General features: G+C 50.2%; 1 protein-coding gene and 1 pseudogene across 1 annotated transcript; one reads left to right on the top strand and one right to left on the bottom strand.

Annotated features, from left to right (window-relative positions):
* The first annotated feature begins 4,426 nt into the window (after positions 1-4,426).
* Positions 4,427-5,386, top strand: LOC138986489 (large ribosomal subunit protein eL33 pseudogene; annotated as a pseudogene).
* Positions 5,387-6,516: 1,130 nt separating this feature from the next.
* ZMYM3 (zinc finger MYM-type containing 3) lies at positions 6,517-20,923 on the bottom strand. Its single transcript, XM_070365619.1, is given in 26 exon segments — positions 6,517-7,982; positions 8,093-8,210; positions 8,983-9,237; positions 9,773-9,887; positions 10,470-10,621; positions 10,894-11,062; positions 11,538-11,641; positions 12,132-12,278; positions 12,463-12,637; positions 12,781-12,893; positions 13,168-13,333; positions 13,408-13,511; positions 14,195-14,360; positions 14,561-14,733; positions 14,945-15,095; positions 15,223-15,309; positions 15,475-15,590; positions 15,814-15,964; positions 16,255-16,473; positions 16,829-17,006; positions 17,241-17,265; positions 17,268-17,534; positions 17,967-18,033; positions 18,355-18,398; positions 19,335-20,020; positions 20,767-20,923. Coding segments are annotated over 25 exon segments (4,122 nt in total). The 5' UTR covers positions 20,002-20,020; positions 20,767-20,923; the 3' UTR covers positions 6,517-7,789.

The raw sequence follows: 20,923 nt of genomic DNA, 5'->3' as shown, positions 1-20,923 counted from the left end.
GCCAGGCTTCAACAGTGTGTGAACCGTGAACTTCCAGACATTCAAGCTAGATTTAGAAAAGGCAGAGGAACCAGAGATCAAATTGTCAACATCTGTTGGATCATCGAAAGAGCAAGAGAGTTCCAGAAAAGCATGTACTTCTGCTTTATTGACTATGCCAAAGCCTTTGACTGTGTGGATCACAATAAACTGTGGAAAATTCTTAAAGAGATGGGAATACCAGATCACCTGACCTGCCTCTTGAGAAATCTGTTTGCAGGTCAGGAAGCAACAGCTAGAACTGGACATGGAACAACAGACTGGTTTCAAATCGGGAAAGGAGTACGTCAAGGCTGTATATCGTCACCGTGCTTATGTAACTTATATGCAGAGTACATCATGAGAAATGCTGGGCTGGATGAAGCACAAGCTGGAATCAAGATTGCCAGGAGAAACATCAATAACCTCACATATGCAGATGACACCACCCTTATGGCAGAAAGCAAAGAAGAACTAAAGAGCCTCTTGATGAAAGTGAAAAAAGAGAGTGAACAAGTTGGCTTAAAACTCAACATTCAGAAAACTAAGATCATGGCATCCAGTCCCATCACTTCATGGCAAATAGATGGGGAAACAGTGGAAGCAGTGGCTGACTTATTTTCTGGGGCTCCAAAATCACTGCAGATGGTGACTGCAGCCATGAAATTAAAAGACCCTTGCTCATTGGAAGAAAAGTTATGACCAACCTAGACAGCATATTAAAAAGCAGAGACATTACTTTGCCAGCAAAGGTCCATCTAGTCAAAGCTATGGTTTTTCTAGTAGTCATGTATGGATGTAAGAGTTGGACTATAAAGAAGGCTGAGCACCGAAGAATTGATGCTTTGGTGTTGGAGAAGACTCTTGAGAGTCCCTTCGACTGCAAGGAGATCCAATCAGTCCATCCTAAAGGAATTCAGTCCTGAATATTCATTGGAAGGACTGATGCTGAAGCTGAAACTCCAATACTTTGGTTACCCGATGTGAAGAGCTGACTCATTTGAAAAGACCTTGATGCTGGGAAAGATTGAAGGCGGGAGGAGAAGGGGACGACAGAGGATGAGATGGTTGGATGGCATCACTGACTCAATGGACATGAGTTTGAGTAAACTCCAGGAGTTGGTGATGGACAGGGAGGCTTGGCAGTCCAGGGAGGCTGCAGTCCATGGGGTCGCAAAGAGTCAAACACAACTGAACTGAACTGAAAGATTCACCAGCTCTTTCAAACACTGAGCTAAATTCTTTGTCTCACCTAACATGTTTTCTTGACTGTCTAGTTGTCAATTGTGTGCTGAAGTAGGTAAATCTTTATGTTTGCACACATGTAATGGTACATATGGCCACATTCGGATATAAGTGGAAGGATGGTTGTGGGGGGAGGGCCTTAATTCTTAATGTAGTTTTAATGAAAAGAATGTGTCTCAATCATAATAAATTCTGAAACTTTATTCCCAGACTTACAAATAACTTAAGTGTGGGACTTCCTTGGTGGTGGTTAAGACTCTGTGCTTTACTGCAGGGGGTGTGGGTTCAGTCCCTGGTTGGAGAACTAAGATCCCACATGCCATGCAGTGCAGCCAAAAAAGAAAGAAAGAAAAAGGGAAATAACTTAGGTGGATGAAAGGAAAGAAGAAAGGGGATTGCTCATGGAGCACCCAGTATGGACCAGATTTGGTGATAAATTAAGCACTTATATGTATCATCTCAGTAATGGTAACATAGCTATTACTATACCCATACTTGCAGATGAGGAAATAGAGGTTTTGAGAGGTTGAGTAGTATGTCTGGCTGAAAACTGCAGAGCTAGAATGAACACTTAGGTCTATTCTAATCCAAAATCTGTGCTATCTCCTCTATCCCAAAGTAACCGCTCTATGTTGCCCTAGGAAGGCTTTCATGATAGAGGGGGGTTGTGGGGGAAGCTCAGTATGATATGAAAAAATTAAGTTGCTGGAAAACAAGATGTATGTTTGGGGGGCCCTAAGGTTAGGAGAGAGGAATGATGAAAGCTGAAGAACAGGCTGCCCTGTGCTTCTTCCAAGATCTCTGCTTGGAGCAGGATCCAGAAATTGTCCATTTCTAGGAAGCAAGGCAATTTGGGGAGTGCAGGCAAGAGGGGGAGAGAGAGTTATTTAGAACCCCTACCTTTCAACCCCGTGAATCATGACAAGTTTTTAAATCCTACTATTTCTCTCCCTTAAGCTTAGAAATCTCAAATGCGGTCTTCATTTTCCAGCAGTTCCTTTACCACTTTCTCTTTGCCTTCCACCTTCCCTTTAAGGGGCAAAGCCCCTCATCCCACAATTAGAGATAAAGGTCTTGAAAAGCAGATTCCTTGGAGGATTAATGCCAACAACAACAACAAAAAATCATTCACACTAGAATATAATCAATTCACCAACAAAGAAAGTCTTGTAAGTCGGCTTCCCAAATCTTTCTCAAGTTCCTTTCCTCCTCAGCATTCCCATTATGTTGCAGTCTTCCTTCAGGCCTTGAAATTATCTCCTAACTGGTAATGTAGACAATAAAAGCTAATGTTTATTAAGTGCTTGTTGTGTGCTGGGCACTGTGCTAAACCGTATCTCCCTTAATCCTCACCATTCATGGAGGTAAGCATAATTACTGTCCCCAATTTACAGATGAGGAAACAGGCCCACGTAGTAACTTGGCCAGACCAAACAGCTCTAGGAAAGAAAGGGCTGAGCCACGGATCTAGAACTCATGTCTGCCAGATGCCCTAGGCAAAGGACATACCCATTTCTGTACCACTGGCTCCCTGAAACTGGTCTCCTGGGTTTCTTCAGCACTCAGTTCTCCATTCACCCAGACATGCTAGAGTCACCTTAAAACGTGATGCCAAAGACTACCCTGGTGGTCCAGTGGTTAAGACTCCATGTTTTCAATGCAAGGGGCATGGGTTCAATCCCTGGTCAAGTAACTAAGATCCCACATACCCCATGGTGAGGTCAAGAAAATTTAAAAAACAAACAAACAAAAAACCATGAAGCCTACCCTGTCAATTCTTTGTGAAAATCCTTTGATGACTTTCCACTGCTTTGAGGAAGGTATGACTGTTTCGGTTTGCCTGGACCAAGGGGTTTCCAGGATGCTGGGCTTTCATTGCTAAAACTGGTTGGTCACCTTAGCAGGCCTTTCACAACCTGATTCCTTTTCCCCCAGCAACACCTCCCATCACTCCTCAGCCCTTTTCCTGTGCAGTCTCCACCTCCTGTGCAGCCCAACCACCCTTTCCTGAAGACACTCCCAAGATCTCTTTTACCTACATGCCTTTGTGCACATTGATCCCTGAACCTCTACGCTACCTGATAAACTATCTACTCTTCATGAGAACACAGCTGCCATGTCACCTCCGTGGTCCATCTTGATTTCCTGGGACAGAATGAATAGCAATTACTTTCTACCTTGGTTATTTTATTGACGTATGAGTCTTCCCCAGGGTCAGACCAGGGTGAGACAATCAAGGCACCTAGGGTATAAAACGCCTCCTTAAGGAGGCAGTCACTCTTAGGGTGGCTCAAATGCCAACCTTATATTTGCATGACCCCAGCCAGGAGTGCCTCCTTAAACTTTGCACCCCAAATGCCTTAATTGGCTCACTCTTGACCCAAGCTTGGTCCTATCAGATTGGGGACTTCTCAGAACAGACTCCAAGTTCTTACTCATCTTACTTATGATTAGCACAAGGCTGGGCACAGGGCAGAAATCTAGTTGGGCAAATGACATCACACCCTTCTCTGTTCTAGTAGGGGAAGGAGGTAGGAAAGCTACATGGCTTTGGGCCCTGCTGAGGATGGGAGTAGGAGAAAGCAAATTAACAGGCTTCACCCTGGCCTGTGGTATAAAGATAGCTTTTAATCAGGTGGTTTTACCTTTGGCACCTGGCAGATTTGGGGTTCCACCTATTTGTCTGGTCTCTCCTTCTCAGTTCCTTTCACTGGTTAATTGAAGATATTCTCCAAGGTACCGTTTTTATCCTTTTCTCTTCTTATTTCCCCCGAATGATCTTGTCCATTCTCATAGCTTCAGCTAGGAGCCTTTTGCAGATGACTTCTAAATTGACACCTCATGCATTATGCTAAGTGAAATGAGTCAGACAGAGAAAGATAAATACCGTGTGATATCACTTGTATGTGGACTCCAAAAAAGCTGAACTCATAGAAGCAGAGAATAAAATGGTAGTTTGCAGGGGCTAGGGTGTGGGGGAAAATTGAGAGATGTTGGTCAAAGGGTATATACTTCCAGTTCTAATATGAGTAAGTTCTGAGGATCTAATGTGCAACATGGTGACTATAGTTAACAACACTGTATTATACACTAAAGAGTTACTATGAGAGATCTTAAAACTTCTCACCACACATACACAAAAAAATGGTAAATAAATGACAGGATGGAGGTGTTGGCTAATGCAATGGAGGTAATAATTTTGCAATATGTAAGTGTACCAAATCAACACTGTACACCTCAAACTTATGCAGTATTATATGTCAATTACATCTTAATAAAACTAGAACAAAGTAAGACACTTTATCTCTCTTTTAAGCCTCAGACCCACATTTCCAACTGCCTAGTATATATAGTAGCATCTAGCATCATCATTGCTCTTTCATACCCGTTTTGTCATCTGACCTTTGCAATAATTCTGCGAGCAAGTCAGGGCATTTTTTAGAGGAGACTCAAAAGGTAGGCTTGCCCAAGTTTTCGTGGCCGAACTATGATTAAAACTCAAGTTTGGGTATTTTCTTTTAAGCCATGTTCCACAGCCCACCACATGGATGTGTCAGTGGAGTCTCAAACCAAATGTGATCAAAACCTCAACTTGTTACAACATCCTCCTACCCTAACTCCCCTGAAAAAACCAACCAACCAACCCCCAAGACAAAACAACAAAACCCTGCCTCTGTTTCCCAACTTGGTTAAAGGAGTGTCACTTTCACTGTTTCAGCCATCTAGGAGCCTGTGGAGGCCTGCTTAGAACAAGACTTCTAAAAGGACAAACATATCTGGAAGGCTGTGGTCCAAGGCCATTTTTTTTGCTTGCTATAAGCAGGGTGTCCAGAACCAGAAGGAGCACACAGCCCTTTTTAAAATTGAAAGTCTTAAAAAAATAAAAATAAAATTGAAAGTCTTTATGCTTAAGATGAAATTGAACTATATGTAGGCAAGAGACGTGCTTACGTGTTGAAAGCAAAGAATAACACAGCAACTCCTGGTGAAAAGCCTAACAAAACCAGAGCAATCTGGGGAAATGTAATTCGTCCTAAGGAACAGCAGCAGGGCTTGTGTTGAATTCCGAAGCAAACTTCATGCTAAGACCATTGGACACAGAATCTGTGTGAAACTGTATTAAGTAAATAAAAGTGTGGATTTGTTCTGTTTTTTAAAAAAGATGTCTCACTTTTCCAGTCATCAAGGCTAGAAACCTGGATTTCATGTTTGATTCTTTCCTCTCTTCCATAGCCTACAGACTTGACCTTCAAAATGTCTGAAACTCATTTTGAATTCATCCTCTTTTTCTTCTCTGTCCCCATTGAAGCTCATAGAATTTTAGCTACAATCCTTCCACTGATGTCCGGGCCTTCTGATCTACCCTACCCCCCGACCCTCCATATTGTCCTGGAGATCTCCTCCCTAAAGCAACACATCTGATCCCCTCACCCCCTCATCGGAAATCACAGCCTTTGATTGTGCTGGTCCCCAACCCCTCCTACTTACTGAGACCCGGGTCAACTGCCACCTCCCTCAGTGAACTTGCATACAACCCCCTGTAAACCTGAAATGACTTCCTTATTCTTCGCTCTCTCATAGCACTGCTGCTGCTGCTGCTGCTGCTGCTAAGTCACTCTGTGCGACCCCATAGACGGCAGCCCACCAGGCTCCCCAGTCCCTGGGATTCTCCAGGCAAGAACACTGGAGTGAGTTGCCATTTCCTTCTCCAATGCATGAAGGTGAAAAGTGAAAGTGAAGTTGCTCAGTCGTGTCCAACCCTCAGCGACCCCATGGACTGCAGCCTTCTAGGTTCCTCCGTCCATGGGATTTTCCAGGCAAGAGTACTGGAGTGGGGTGCCATTGCCTTCTCCGTCCCATAGCACTAGGTATTGTATTTCATTCTGCTAGTCTCGCAGCTAACTGTTCACTGTTCTCTCCCCGCTCTAGCCTGGGAACCTGCTGGGGATAGGATCCCAGTCTAGTTCATCTGTCTTCTCTGAAATGTATAATCTGAAACTAGGTCCTTAAACGTAGTAAGTAGGTCCTTAATAGATAGCTGCTGCATAAATCTTTCTCTTGAGTGTTTGTAAACTTGTTATAACAAGGACCATATTCCTAGTGGATTCATTCAGTGAGATGGATAAAAATGATTCTCAGCCTGCAGTGGGACACCTCACTTTACACCTTGAGAGATCTGAAGTGGTCCAACATTGCTCCACTGTATCATTCACCCCTCAAAACATTGCTCTCCCTCCCCAATAGAAGGCAAAAGACAATTTTAACTCTTTATTTGAAACAATTCCAGAGACAGAAGGTTAGTCGTGACAACAGCTTCTCACTACAACACAAGGTGGGCATGGCTCACTGAAGGGACAGGCCAGGTGCCTCAGAACAATATATACAATTTAAACAGTGGCTAAACTGGTGACAGTTATAAAAACACAAAAAGGAGGCTGGGGAACAGCAAAGCCAACAGGGAAAGAACTAGGTACCCCCTTTGCTGGACGCTAAGAGTTTTCTGCAACTACAGAGGCAAGATGGGGAAGAGAAAAGATGGAGGCAGTGGGGGCAGGACCCATGCCCACAATTCTTCACCTATCCTTTGACCACAGATCCCATCCTGCATGACTCAGGGCCCCCACAGGCTTGGCCTGGCTCTTACAATGGGGGAAGAACAAGAGTGGGGAACCCAGCCCCAACCCAAGTCAGAAGGTGGTTTTTGCCTTCGGAACTCTGTCCACTGAACTAAAGGGAGGCAGTTACAGAAAGCCGCTAAGCATGTTGACACCATGGCTCATGCCAACCTAAGATGGCAGAGAGACAAACACATAAACCAAGGGGACAGGAGTCTTCTCCCCATACTTAAGAGTCATTCTCTGCCTTTGAAGGAAAAAAAGCATTTAGAAGATTTTTTAAATTGCAGCACCAAGCGTTGGTGCTTGCTGGGGTGGGGAGGAGGAACAAGGTAGTGAGGGGCTTCCAACCACCAATTATCTTGTGGGAGGGAAGAGTGCCTAAGCTCTGTGTTTTAGGTAAATGGTCTCTTCATCACTTTCATAGTTCCTTTCATATCTTTCATACAAGACCCCTTAGTTTGTGACCAGGGAAGAGTAGAGAAGTGAGTGGGGACAAGGTTGAGAAGGCAGCTGGGTTCTTCCCTCGGCCAAACCTAGGAACAAGGGCCTTGACCTATGTGGGATGGGTCAGGAAACCCAAAGCCAACAGGATCACCAGAGCTATGAACACTTCACTCAGAGTTTGGCCCCAGGAGTTTACTCTGAAACATGAAGAAAATGGCCTAGCTGGTTTTTGCCCATCCCTGGGAGACCAGTCTCTCAGTACAGAGGACTGGGGCCTTGTGGTCATCAAGTGGTTTGGGAGAAGGTAAAAGCCAGGGATTCCTAGGGAAGGCAGGGAATGGATGAGTAGAAAAGGGCAGTCAGAGCCCTTCAGAATGAGTAGCATCAGTTCCTGGGCCTGTCGCCCTGTGGGACGTGGCCGTGGGACAGACGTCGTGGAAGATGGATACGGGAAGCATGTGGGCTCAGTCTAGGTCTTCCTCCCCGGGACGACCCAGCTCCTCATAAATCTCACGCACAGCCAGAATGCGATTGAGCATGCTCTCCAACATGCTGCGGTCCATGGGGATCACAGAATACCAGAGAGGTGACTCAGCAATGCAGGACCGCTCGGGTTGCAGGTAGAACACATCATTGCGCGTCCGGAGGCTTTCAGGACTGCAGTGGTGGGGGCAGGAGGGGGGCAGGTGGACAGAGGTCAGTAACTGGGAGAAGTAGAGCCCGTGCGTCCCCAGGCTAATGCCATTCCTGCGAACCTGCCAACTCACCATTTTGAGAGATAGAATTCATAGAACTTGACAGGGCAGCGGAGGGGATTCATGCGGTTCTCACGCTGCTCTAAAATGGGGGCTTCATCATCTCTCTTCCGTTTCCCAGGACCTGTGTCTGTGGAGGAGGCAAATGACCTGGACTCATTAAAAGTGCAGTCTCAACGATGGATCTCCAACAGTCCAGGGCACAGGTTGAAGGCCTCAGGATACAAAATGGGCTCATGGAGAAATAAAGGCAGAAGAGTCGGTCAGTCTCTCTGCACCAACTCAACATTCTGCAACGTGCTGCTCTGAAGGGTGCCCTGGTTCTCACTGTTAAAACACTCTCTATCATCTTCCCAAAGTTGATTTCCTAAAGAGGTGATCTCAGAAGTCACATGGACAAACTGACAAAACAGACCCTACTGTAAAATCAGGGCTGCTTTCTGGGACAAACAGCGATGGCTCCAGCACCCCACACATTAGTCCTGGTAGAGTCTCAGGTCCAAAAGGGACCTTGGGAACTGATTCCAGGGCCAGAATAGAAACCAAGGTACTGTGGCAGTTATGCCCAGCAGCAGAGCCATAGAAAGCCTGTCATTCACTCTTGTCAACTCCCCCTTCAGCCAAACACACCCAACAGCTTCCTACCTGTCCACCACACCTCCTAAAAAGTAAATTGCCCTGAAATGAGGAAAGGCAGGAAACAGGCAACTGGGTAACCTCCTATATGTGATAATCACTTCCCACCATATTGAAAGACTGGTTGTTGTTCCTTTTTTCTGGAAACCAGGAATGGAAGGATAGGGAAGCTAGAGATAATGGAGAGGGCCAACCTGGTGGTATGGTGGGGCAGGGAAGGGGAAAGCAGAGGGAGAGGAAAAGCAAAGGCGGGGGCAGCATCATACCTCGCCCTTTCCTCTGGCGGACAGGAGCATAGTAGCGGATGCTCACCACCTTGGTGGTGCCCCGAGGGGTGGTACACTTGCGGGACTGCCGGACCACATTGGTGAAGGAGAGCTGCATGTGTTCCTCGGCTGTCTGAAGCCCAAAAAACTTAGTGTTGAAAAACATGAGGGTGTTGAGAAGGACAAAGGGCGAGTAGACCCCCAGCTGCTTACACTCCCAGAGGTGCTCTTCCTCTACTCGGGAGAACACCGTATCTGCAAAGGCAAGGGGGAGAGGCTGTCAGGAGGGACTGGCTACCCACACCTATCCCCTTTGCTCCCACACATTCCACTCACAAGCACTGAGCACACCAGACTCGTTTGGTCACTAAAGGACCACCATGTGTAAAACCCTGACACCTTGCTATACTGCACAGGAGGACTGGATTTGTTTGTTGGCTTTTGGTGGGGTTTGGGGGGAATTTTTTCCCCACAGTTTCCACCTGCATTAGAAGTTTCACTCATGTAAACCTTCAGGAGTCCAACTTCCTTCTTTCTTCACTTACCACTCAACCCTGGTCACTTTTTTGGTCCCAGAGATAGCTCTTCAGACCTAAGGCTTGATCCCCTCCTCATGTTCAAGGACAGGGGCTCTGATTCCCCTAGCTCTAAACCCCAAGGCACCCAACTACACGCTCCTGTACTCAGACCCTTTTGTGAAGAGTGGCAGACCCAAGAGTCCAGGGCTCGGAGTGGTACACTGGAAAAATAGAGCAAAGGGCAGAGGGGTTGCCAAGTCCCTGGCCCTTACTGTTAGGGAGGAGCGTGGGCTGCCAGGTACTCAGAGACTTGTTGAGTTCTTGAACAAAAGTCAGGTAGTAAAGGTCCGTGAAAATGTTCACCATTCGGTTATTTTCCAACAAGTACTGGAAAAAGAAAAACAGACACACATACAGCTAGACTCTGGGCCCTAGAGGAAAGACAATGATGCCAACGGCCTCAGGCATGGCGACCTGGACAGTTAGGAGACCATGGGAAACAGTTGCTGGATTAAGTGATCCAGAGTGGTTTTCCCCAGGTAAACCTACAGCTCTCAGGTGCTGAGGCCCTGTTGGAGGAGAAGACAGTTTGGAAGAGACGTATCACAGCTGCTTCTTCACAAGCCCACACCCCTTTGTCAGCTAAGGCACGTGTGACTTCTCCCCATGGAAACCAAACATTACCCCACCATTCAGGAGACCTCGCTCTGCCCATCCGTCCCCTCTGAGCATGGGTTTGAGGACAACAAAGCAACCCAGACAGCAATGAATACTGCTCCTTGGTCAATAGTCCTGGAATGCAGCTTTGATTTTGGTAGAGTATTGTCATTTCTTGTCCTGTCTGGAGTAGGAGATGCCTGCTCAAGGCAGCAGATGAGGTGAGGAACAGGAAGTGGGACAGAATCATTTCAGGTAGGACCCTGCCTACTGTGCTGAGTTACGACAAGTGAGGCGGCATGTCAGTGGTACCTGTTGGATGCCAAGACACAGATAGTAGATGCTATCAGGTTCATATCGTTCACCGTTGGGTCGAGTGATTTCTCTCACAAACTGGGCCAAACCATAGTTGAGTTCAGCAGCTGAGCAGGCCAGAATATCCTCCTTGATACGCATAGGTTTGGCTGCAAAGATACACAGTGGAGGTAGCTGGCATTAAGACAGCTCCACATGGAGAATTTCCCTTAGCTCCATCATTAACCCCTTCATCCCTTAGTCACGTTCAGCTCCAGAACAAACCCAACAATCACACAAAGAGCCTTCAGTCTTGAAACCTAGATGGCATCTCCCCTTATTCTGTAACTCCTCTACATCTGCACAGGATGCCCTATGGACACCTTCAGCTGAATCACAGCCCTGCTCCCTCTCCCCTTCCCCTCCTCCCCTGGGTACTTACGGCCAAAGCGCAGCTCATCACCCTTGCTAGTTTCTCCATTGGCATATTTCGACTGCACCCAGCACTTCCAAGCATTGACACCATAGGAATAGTTGAGTCCAGTACAACTAGGCTGGCTGCTCATGGAGTCCCGGGAACAGCTCTCTGAAAGCACCAGCCGCTTTTGACCCTGGAGAGGAAGAGAAAGGAGTGGGTAGCAGAGGTAAGGCAAGGAGCACTGTGGAAGCAAGTCAGGACAGTGTTCACCACCAGGGCGGGGTGGGACCAATTTAAGAATGCAGCAAGCTTCCACAGCACAGGACCCCAGGAACAGCTCTGATGAGCTCTGATGAACTGGGGAGAAACTAGAGTTTGGCTGTACCTTAATGCAAACAGTCCCTGGAGAATGGAATGGCAACCCACTCCAGTATTCTTGCCTGGAGAATTCTATGGACAGAGGAGCGTGGTGGGCTACAGTCCATGGGGTTGCAAAGAGTTGGACATGACTGAGTGAATAACACAACACAATGCACACAGTGGTAGAGAAAGGAGGCTAGGGAAGGGGAAACTAAGGCTTCTGATTTGGCTATGAAAGCCCCACACCCACCCCACTGCCCTTCATGCCTCCATCCCTCTTCTGTGGATATAGAAGCTCCAGTCCTCACCTTCCTCATGGCTCGGGGAAGGTCTTGTTCAGTAGACACGTCCTCAGGCCCTACCAGGCCACAATCAAAGAGGAAGTCCACACTGGGGTTAATGTCCAAAGGATCTAGAGGGGAAAGGAAGAAGAAATCGATTTTTTAAGACCTCAACCCTGTAGTCCTCCCACCTCACTCCCACTACTTGTCCACTTGACTCGAGATGAGCCTCCCAGACATCTTCATTATAGTCAACAGGACAAAGCTATACACAAAGAACATGCTCACAGGCATGTACACATAAAATTCACAACATTGGGAAGATTCCTAACACTACTGAATTATAAACTTAAACATGGTTAAGTTGGTAAATTTTATGTTATGTGTTTTTATTTTATTTTTAAACTTTACAATATTGTATTAGTTTTATAACAACTACAAAAAGGAAAAAAAAAAAAAACCAAACAAGACTCAAGTGTAAAAAAAGTGTCCTGGTATCTCTGGCACTGCTCTCTGTGAGAGTCTTCTGTTCAGGGTCATTCTTGGGGTCACAAGCAACATTTCTTTCCTGACGGTACACATGCTACTATATGCAGTGGGCACACCCTGAATCCTACTCACTCTTGGGGAAGTCTGCCTCCAAGTCTTGTCCAGGCTCATCCAACACATTGGCCATCTTGACGGCCATGGCCAGGACATCATCCCGAGCTGGCCCAAACAGGTCACAATCTTCCAGAAGTCCCTCTGCACTCTGGTTGCTCACAAGATCTGGGTGGCAGGGAGGTTGGCTCAGTCTCTGCAGCTCTTCCTTGGTGCCCCCCAAAGGCTTTCAGGGGCTGATCCCAACTGTTCCCCCATCCCACCAGGCAACAAGATCACCATTCTCCACCCCCTTAGGCAGACACAGACTGGCAGCACCCTGTCTCCCTCACCACCACTGCCCATGGCATACCACAAAGGTCAGATGAGGCCTTGTCCAACTCCTCAGCCTCTGCGATCATCTCTGCCATAGCCAGGATATCGGCCTCCAAGGGGTTGGACGGGATCTTCACCTTCAGCTCCTCAATGGTCTCCACAATCTTGTCTGTGCTCTCCAAGGTAGTGGGCAGGAACATGGGCACAGGCACCTGGAGGCATGAATCCCAACTAAATGCCAAGAACCACACTAGCACATGAGATGAACAGCTAGTGAGAGGGAGGGAGTGGGGGTGGTGGCCTCCAGCCTGGAAAAGTGAAAGAGGCCCCCAGCAGGAAGGGCAGGAACACTCACCGGGATAGGCATTGAGAAAGGCACCGGGACTTTCTGGCAGTACAGATGCATAGGCACTGGCACAAAGATGGGCACTGGGATGGGCAGCACGATCACCTGTGGCTTCCACTCTTCTATTGACAAGAAAGGGGTCTTCTCAGAGACCCTGGCAGATGAGTCACATCCACCCCAGGACCTGATACTTGTTCATCACCCCCAAAAGCTCTAACATGTGCTCAGTATCACAAAGCTGCCCTTGAAACAAATGTTGACAGATGACCCTGGGACTCCAGAACAATATGCAGGACACTTCAGCCATCTAAGAAACTCCCTTGTCCAGCTCCCAGGCATAGAAAGAGGCCTAAGACCATAAAATACAGCCTGTGGCACCTTGGTACCCTCGCTCACCTGTCTGACTCCCTTTGGACTTCATCTCCACCTTGCAGGAGACCCCCCGATTCTGCATCAGTGGTTTACACATAGCAGCTTTGTTTTTGCGGGGTGCTGCTGGGGGTGGTGGCGGTGGTGGTGGAGGAGTGGAAGCAACAGGGGCTGGTCGGGTCTTCACAGGGATCTGCAAACACAAAGGAACATGAGTACCACTGCTACAGTAACCCCTTTGAGACCATCTTCCCCCTTGGCTCTTGCCTTGACCTTGCCCAGATTTCCATTTTCCTGTAGGGTCTTTATGGTGTTTCTGTTCTCCACTTTGGTTTGAGAGGGTGTCTGGGGCTTTGCCTCAGAAGACTGACCTGTAGATCAAAACAAATGAATGCTCTCATCTGAGGCACTAGCTCTCTGTTTTCCTCACCCCTGCTCCAGGAGGGCTTTGTTAACAGAACTCCGAATGTGAATGGTAAGTCTAGAATTTTCCCTTCACTCCACCCCAGCTCTAATCTTCTCTAGGTCCCAGCAATAGTGGCCAAAAAGATTCTTTGCTCCCGGCTGCCAAGAAGGATTAAAAACATTGCTTCCCCAATAACCCATAATTTGAGACCTTCCATTAAATGGCCATCAGGAGTTTAGTACCCCTGGAGTGTGGAGGTGCCATGGTGATATTCTAGAAATGACAATAGTCTTCATTCTCCCTAAAGGTGTTTACGTTGAGCTTGTGTTGACACTTCCTTCTCTCTGAAAAGGAACCACAACCCCTATATGCCCCACTCTACCAGGGCAGGTACCCATTCCTTACAATATATACCTTATAGAAAATCAGTAGGATCTAACTCTCAGAACCCCTTTTTAAAAGCTCTCAGAACCTTTAAATGAGACTCCTCTAGTACCTGCACAGTTCAGAAGCTAAAAAACAACACAGAAACAGGAGCTCTGGCCAGGGATGAGGTGAAAGCAGGAGAGGAAGAAGAAAGGGGCTGGGCCCAGGGTCAGAGGAGTCCAGGCCAGTTCTAACAAACTGTGCCCCCTGCCCAGGACTCACTGTTCAGGAGGCTCTCAGGCCCACTCTGGGTATCCAGGTTGGGTTGGTTCTGCTGGCTGTAGAAGCGCAGCAGACACTGTTGGTTGCAGAAATGACGGATCTGCCCACGCCAGTGGATGGTCTCCAGCAGCTTCCCCTGGCGCTTACAGGCATGGCACCGGGCAGCCTGAGGGTGTTGACAGGGTGGTCAGACCTGCCTCCCTAAAATGTGCTGGGTCCCTTGCCCTGGGATAAGCCATGCCACTCTACGGAAGCTGGGCTAGTCGGAACCTCCTCCCTGGAGATGGACCCACAGCCTGATGATGGCACAACAGCCCGTGCTCCTTGCTGCCCTTTCCTTCCTTTGTGACATGCAGCCCCCCTTACCTTGCAGTACCACAGCAGGTACTTGCTCTTACAGTCCTCGCTGCAGAAGTCCCAGGTGCTGCCATCCAGCTGCTCGGTGACTCCACGCTGGCAGGTCTGGGAGCAATAGGTACAAGTGATACAGCATAATCCCAGCTTCTTAGTGAAGTCCTGTTTGTATAGCAGCACACAGCCTGGAAAGGGGGCAACAGAGAAGAGTCCAGAGACATGAGATCTCCATGTGGCCATGAGACCCAACTTTCTCAAGGCAGTGCACCTGAAACGTTTAACAGCCTCCAGAGTGTCCTGAGCAGAATGGACCACCCTGCAAGCCTACCTTACTTAATCTGCTGTTCTTCCCAGCTGCAAGGTACAGGACTCTCTGGCCCTTCCCCATCTCCTTACCTTCACTGCAGAAGCTCTTCTCCACCCCACTGAATCGGAGCTTCTCATGCAGGAGTTTCTCCTGCCGGCAATGCTCACACTGGGACACCACACCCCGGAGGCGCTTGAAGTCCTCACAGCAATCACGACAGCAGAACTGGAACACCTGGTCCTGGGACGGGGCATGGGGTGGGGGAACAGGGCTGCGACATCTGGACCCAGCGAGAGCCAAGCAGAAGGACCCCTTCAGACAGATGTCTGGTCATGTAGCAAAATATGGGTGGGGGTGGGGATCTTACCTGCCAGTCCAAGACCTCAGGCTTGCCACTGAAGAGGCTGTGGCAGTAGTGACAGCTCAGGTGAATGCCCCCCTCGGGGCTCGTGCGCTGGAGGGAAGGAAGACAAACAAGGGAGGGCCAAGATGTGTGCAGTGGGCTGGCGGAGGGAGGGGAAGTCAGGCTTGCTCTTTGCTCTGCCCAGGCCTACCTACCCCAGGTCTCATACCCTCTCTATTGCCACACCCATTATCCCTCGTCCAGGGTCTGGAGTACCTGGAACTTGGTCCAGCAGCTGGGGCTGCAGAATTGGTAGACTGTGCGATCAACCTTGTTGTAGTAACAGGGGTCAGAGAGGCTGCGGCGGCAGAAGCTGCAGGGTCGGGGAGGGCCTGGGGCACAGAGAGAAAAGGACAGAGAGAGAAGGAGAGGGAGAGAAAGAGAGAGAGAAAGAGAGAACACACAGCAGGTGTAAGGCAGTGCAGAGATGGAACGGGAAATCCACGGGAGAGTGTGGTTGGGGCCGAAGTTGGGCAGCAGGGGTTACTATAGAAGGAGTATGGGAGGTAGAAGGAAGGCCAGCAGGGGTCTCAGAGAAGAGGGCTTTGCACCTACCAGTGAGCCCTGCCTGCTTCACTTTGTAAGAAGTGGTACAGCACAGGGAACAGAACAAGCTGGTCTTGCCATTACGGTCCACATGGGATAGCATCTCAAAGTTCTTACACAGGGTCTTGCACCAGACACATGGGTACACCCGTGTGTTTTTCTGTGAGGATGGGGAAGGAGAGGCTGAGGCTGGATTTGTCCCTTCACTTTTATTTTTAAAATTTTTAAAACATGAGATATTTCAGGCATACAAAAAAGAATAGATGATGAGATAACAAACACCTGTGTGTCCACCAGCCAGCTTCAAAAATAAAACATAACAGATACAATTGAAACCCCCTTTATTTGTTTTATTTCTCCCAGCCCTCGACCCGTCAGGCACCTTTATTTCTCACCCAAGGACCACACCCCCTTCCACAGCCCTCTAATGCGCTACTCCCTCGGCCCCACCTTCTTGTATGCCCCCAAGCAGGTTGTGTTGCAGAACCGCTTTTGTTGGCCCTCGTGGAAGAGGAGCTCGGGGCCAGGGCTCCCAGTCTTGGTGTAGATGTAAGCCCCGCACTGGTCACAACAGTTGGTTTTCAGTCCCTTGTTGGCCCGGAATTTGGAGAAGCAAGAATTGCTGCAGAGCCGGTGCACCACGCTGCCATTGCTGACCTCATGCAGGACCTGCCACACACACACACACACACACCCTGAGCTGGGGCCTGGCCACCACCACCCACCCTGGTGCAAGGATGGCCCGCCCCACCTCACCCTACACCTTTACAGCAGACAGCGGGCCCAGGGACCCCCCAACCTGCACATCAGGATGTCGACTTGATGCTGAGGTCCTGGGAGGCAAGGACGGCCAGCTGCACACAATCCTGGAGAAGCTCTAGCCTTGAATCCACTCCCTCACGATGGCTGCTTCCCCCTCCCCACATCCCTCATCCACAGGGCCTGGCCCCTGCAGCCCCAGGATTGCAGGGGCGGCTCAGGGCTGGCCAGGCTCTGAAAGTCAGCCCCCATCCAGCTTCCTCACCTCTCCAGTCTTCTGGCATATGCTGCAGCGAGTGGCATCAGCAAGATCCCCAGACTGGGGGATTGGGCGCTGCTGCTGGGCCTCATACAGGGAGAGACAGACGGATGTGCAGAACTCATGGAAGGAACCTCCCGAACCGGTCTGCGCCACAACTGAGTCCTTGGTGTTCCAGATCTCCCTGGAGGTGGGGACAGGCTTGTACATTTAGTCGATACCACCCCCTCATTTCATGAGCCTCCACCTTCCTCCTCTGGGATCAATGACCACAGAATCAAAAACATTCTCAGACACCCTTCCTATTAGTGAACTGCCTCTATCCCGTATGGTGCTAGGGTCTTGCCAACAGAATCTGTCTCACCCTTTACTCCCGGCCTGATCCCTGCTCTCCCCACAGCCCCAGACCCTCACGTACTTCTTGCAGAAGGTGCAGGTCTTTTGCCAGAGGGCTTCTTGGAGAAAGTGGTGAGGCAGGATGAAGAGCAGAAGAGCTGAGGCAGCCCCTTGCGCTGGTAGGCCGTCTGGCCCTTCTGCAGCGGTGTCCGGCAGTGGGCGCATGTCATCTTGGTGCCTACTGAAGAGCGCCCGGCCCTCTGTGCCACACTCGAGCGTAGAGACATGCGAGGAGAGCGCCGGGGCCGGAATGGCACGAAGTCCTCATCATTGGGATCATCTACCATGGCATCAGAATCCTCATCTGACACTGGAACTGGGTGGGGGGGGGGCGGTGGTGCGTGGGGAGAAAAGGCTAAGGGACCAGGCCTCCAGCCATCACCTGACCTGCAGGTAGTTCAGCTGATCCTGGGATCCCCAATCCCCATGGTTCTTGGCTTTCCACTCTGCCCCTATTACACTGGAATCTCAAGCTACTGGTGTCACCATCCCTTAGTTACTCTGTAATGTCCTAGGGAGGGGAAGGTAGGGATCCAAGTGAGAAGATTCGGGGACAGGGATGGCAGAGTTGAAACAGGAAACTCCATTCTCACTGCTCTTGTTTTCAATTTCCCCCACTGCCCCAGGTTCCCATGCCAATCCAGGGCAGAGATAGGTGCTTCACATTCTGCATGGTGTGCAGCACCACAGGAGCTGGGAGATCCATGCCGGCTACATCCCACCCAGTCACACTTCAAGTCCTACTCACTGCTTTCAGTGGAATCCACAACCTCAGGTTTTGGAGGCTCTACTCTTCTAACGCGCTCGCTTCTCTTCTGCACCTTGGAAACATGGGGAGGAAAGCTGACACCAGGGGCAGGCTAAAGGGCCAGCTGCACTAGTACAGGGTTTGGGGGGTGTACAGAGATGGGAGGGGGAGAGAGAGTAGGGACCCTGGGCCCAGCCCTTAGGAGGAGGGGAGAAAAGGAGGCTGGACTTTCTCCTTAAGAAGCAATAGACACAAGTGCTCCCTCCCTCCTCCTAACTCTCCTCACATACACTCTCCACAGAACAACATCTGGGAGGGAAAATGAAGGGTCTGCCCTTCCCAGAGCTATAGGGGGAACCAGACTCCTTCCAATCCCCTCCCCCCTCACCCTCTCAGGCGGCTTCTCACTCGCCTTCCCAGTCAGGCCATCTCCTGCAAAGGAAGCAGAAAGCAGCCTAATTCTTGAGCCTGCCCTCACCACCCCCTCCCTGGCTCAACCCCCGCCTCCATTCCTGGGGAAGAACTTACTCAAAACTGAAAGGGAAAACTCGCGTGCCTGTGGCTTCTTGAGGCCCCTCTCAGGGTTACCTCGAGCTCTGCACTAAGGGGGGGGGGGCGGGCTGCAGCTATTCTCCATGAAAAAACAATCCTACCTTCCCACCAGCTTTCTATCCCAATGGTTGGGAGTTAAGGAAATACAGGTAACATCCCTTTCAAGAATTTATAGTTTATCAACAAAAACAAATGCAACCACCCAAAGGTAGCAAGGGGAAAAGGAAGCAATAATGTATGGGGAGGTTCCCCTGGACTCAGGTGGTTATATAAGCCCTAAGACCCTGGTCACAACCTGGGAGAGGCACTGTGCTAGGTAGAACTGGGAAGAAATGCAAGCCTCTTAAGTTTCTGACTATCAGAGACACAATCCTAGGCCCTGCATGTCTACCATTCCTCTGAAAGCACTCTGCACTTGGCTCCAGAACCTAGCATCATTCATCAAACCCAGAAACCCCACTCTCATCTAGAACAAAACAGAAAGATCTTAGAACCAAGAAGCCTGGTGTCCTCCCCAAGTCCTGAAGGAAGGACCCTGGTAACCAAAAGCCCACCGGGAGAAGAAAAAGGGACTCTCTCCCACAAAATCCAGTCTTCTCAACCCACCCCCTGAAACCTTGCCCCTATTTTTCCTCCAGAGCCACTGAGCTTCTCCCTCCCTACTTTCCTTCATCTTCTTCACCACATCCCCATTCCTTCTTTCCAAACCCCTAACTCCTCCATACACATCCCTACTCTCCACCCCCACTTCTTCCCCACACAGCCACCTCCTTACCATCCCCCAGCCTTGATTTTCCAGCTGATCAGGCAACCTACCTGGCAAGGAAGGGTGTGCAGGGGGGCTAGGGCTCCCAGGTTTGGTCTGAGAACTGTTGATTCCATCCCCCAGAGTCTCTCCCACTGAAGGGCTGGGGGGGCCATTTGGGCTCTGTGGTTGCCCTTGGGGAAGCTCCTCCTCCTGCCCAGGGGAGCCCCTTCTCCCTGTAGCTATGGAGGTGGTCTCCTCCTCTTCAATATGTGGGGATTGCAGAGTTATTGGAGAATCTGGAGCCAAAGGCTCTAGTAGCCCCTCAGGTGAAGAGGGATTTGCCCCAGCCCCTGGGTCAGGTGGCACCACCTCAGGGGTCCTGCCCCCTGGTCCAGGCTCTAGGGTCTGATCGCTTGCATCCCATGCAAGGGTCCCCTCAGGACCATGGTCCACCTCTGGGGGAGAGGGGGCTTTATAGAGTAGCCCCCCCAGCCCCAGCAGCTCAGTGGCTCCATCCAGGACTCCAGGGTCTTTCTCCAGGCCAGCAGGGGTATCAAGCAGGTCCAGGGCTCCCGAGGATGGAGAAGGGCCAGGGGGGGCCCATCCTCGAGTTGGGGCAGTCTGAGATTCCAGTAGATCCTCTCCGAATTCCATGTCTACTGGAAGGTCTCCAGCCAAGGGCTTCTCTGGCAGGGTCAATGGGTCAAACGGACTGGGGAAATCACTGGGATCCATGAGGATGACTGGATGTGGGCTGTAGATTAAGGGTAGAAAAGAGGGCAGAAGAGGTGGTCTTCGCCAGAATTCCTTCTTATATAGGCTCTGGGACACACCCCACCATCCACTTGGATTTCTCTTGAACCGCCCCCACCACTATCGACAAACATTAGCACAGGTTTTAGTGCGAATGACCACTCCCCCCCCAGTACAGCGCCCCCTGTGGGAAGAAGCGTTCCCCGCCTTGGCCCTGTACCCCCACTCTTCAGGCGCTCCACCCGCCCGCCTAGCCCCCGCCACCCCATTGCAACTCCCAGTTCCCCTCCCCCTTCACCTTTCACTCCCCCCCCAACTCCGGCTGAACGCCCCCTTAGAGTCTTCCAGGGCCGTAGCCACCAGGAGCCTTTCCCGCCCCCGCGGTCTCAGTTTCTATCTCCCCTCCCCTCTCTCCAAGAGCCCCCCAGTTCCCCAGTCTTTACCCACCCTGTCTGGCCCCACCCCCCCTCCCCGCGTTGCATAGTCGTCCCTCAGCCCTTTCCTCGCCCCCCCCAACTGCCTTTCCTAACCCCTCCCCCCAGTTACCTTTCAGGGTCTCCCACTTCCTCAAGCCCAGTCCCCCTTTCCTATTGCTCCCCTGGTCCTTCTTCTCCTGTTGCCCACCCCCCACCGCAGGCATTTACAGGAAGACATTTTGGAGCTACGGTCTCTCTTCAGACCCCCCTCCCGGCTACTGCGAGCTCCTGCTTGCAGGTTCGGTTCGGCTTATTCAGGCCCGACCCCTACCTGCGGCAGGGTTAGTGTAACCGCTACAAGCCTAGAACTGCAGTCAGCGACGGCCCCGCGCTCCTTCTCCACCTCCCTCCCTAGCAGCCGGGACAGGGGTCGCGGCCCCTTTAAATGGCAGCGCCGCTCACGGAGCCCAGCGCTATGCACCAGGCGG

Source organism: Bos mutus, chromosome X (assembly GCF_027580195.1).
Source record: "Bos mutus isolate GX-2022 chromosome X, NWIPB_WYAK_1.1, whole genome shotgun sequence".
Taxonomy (NCBI): Eukaryota; Metazoa; Chordata; class Mammalia; order Artiodactyla; family Bovidae; genus Bos; species Bos mutus.
Note: the sequence above shows the minus strand (reverse complement) of the source record. Positions and strands in the feature narration are given on the sequence as shown.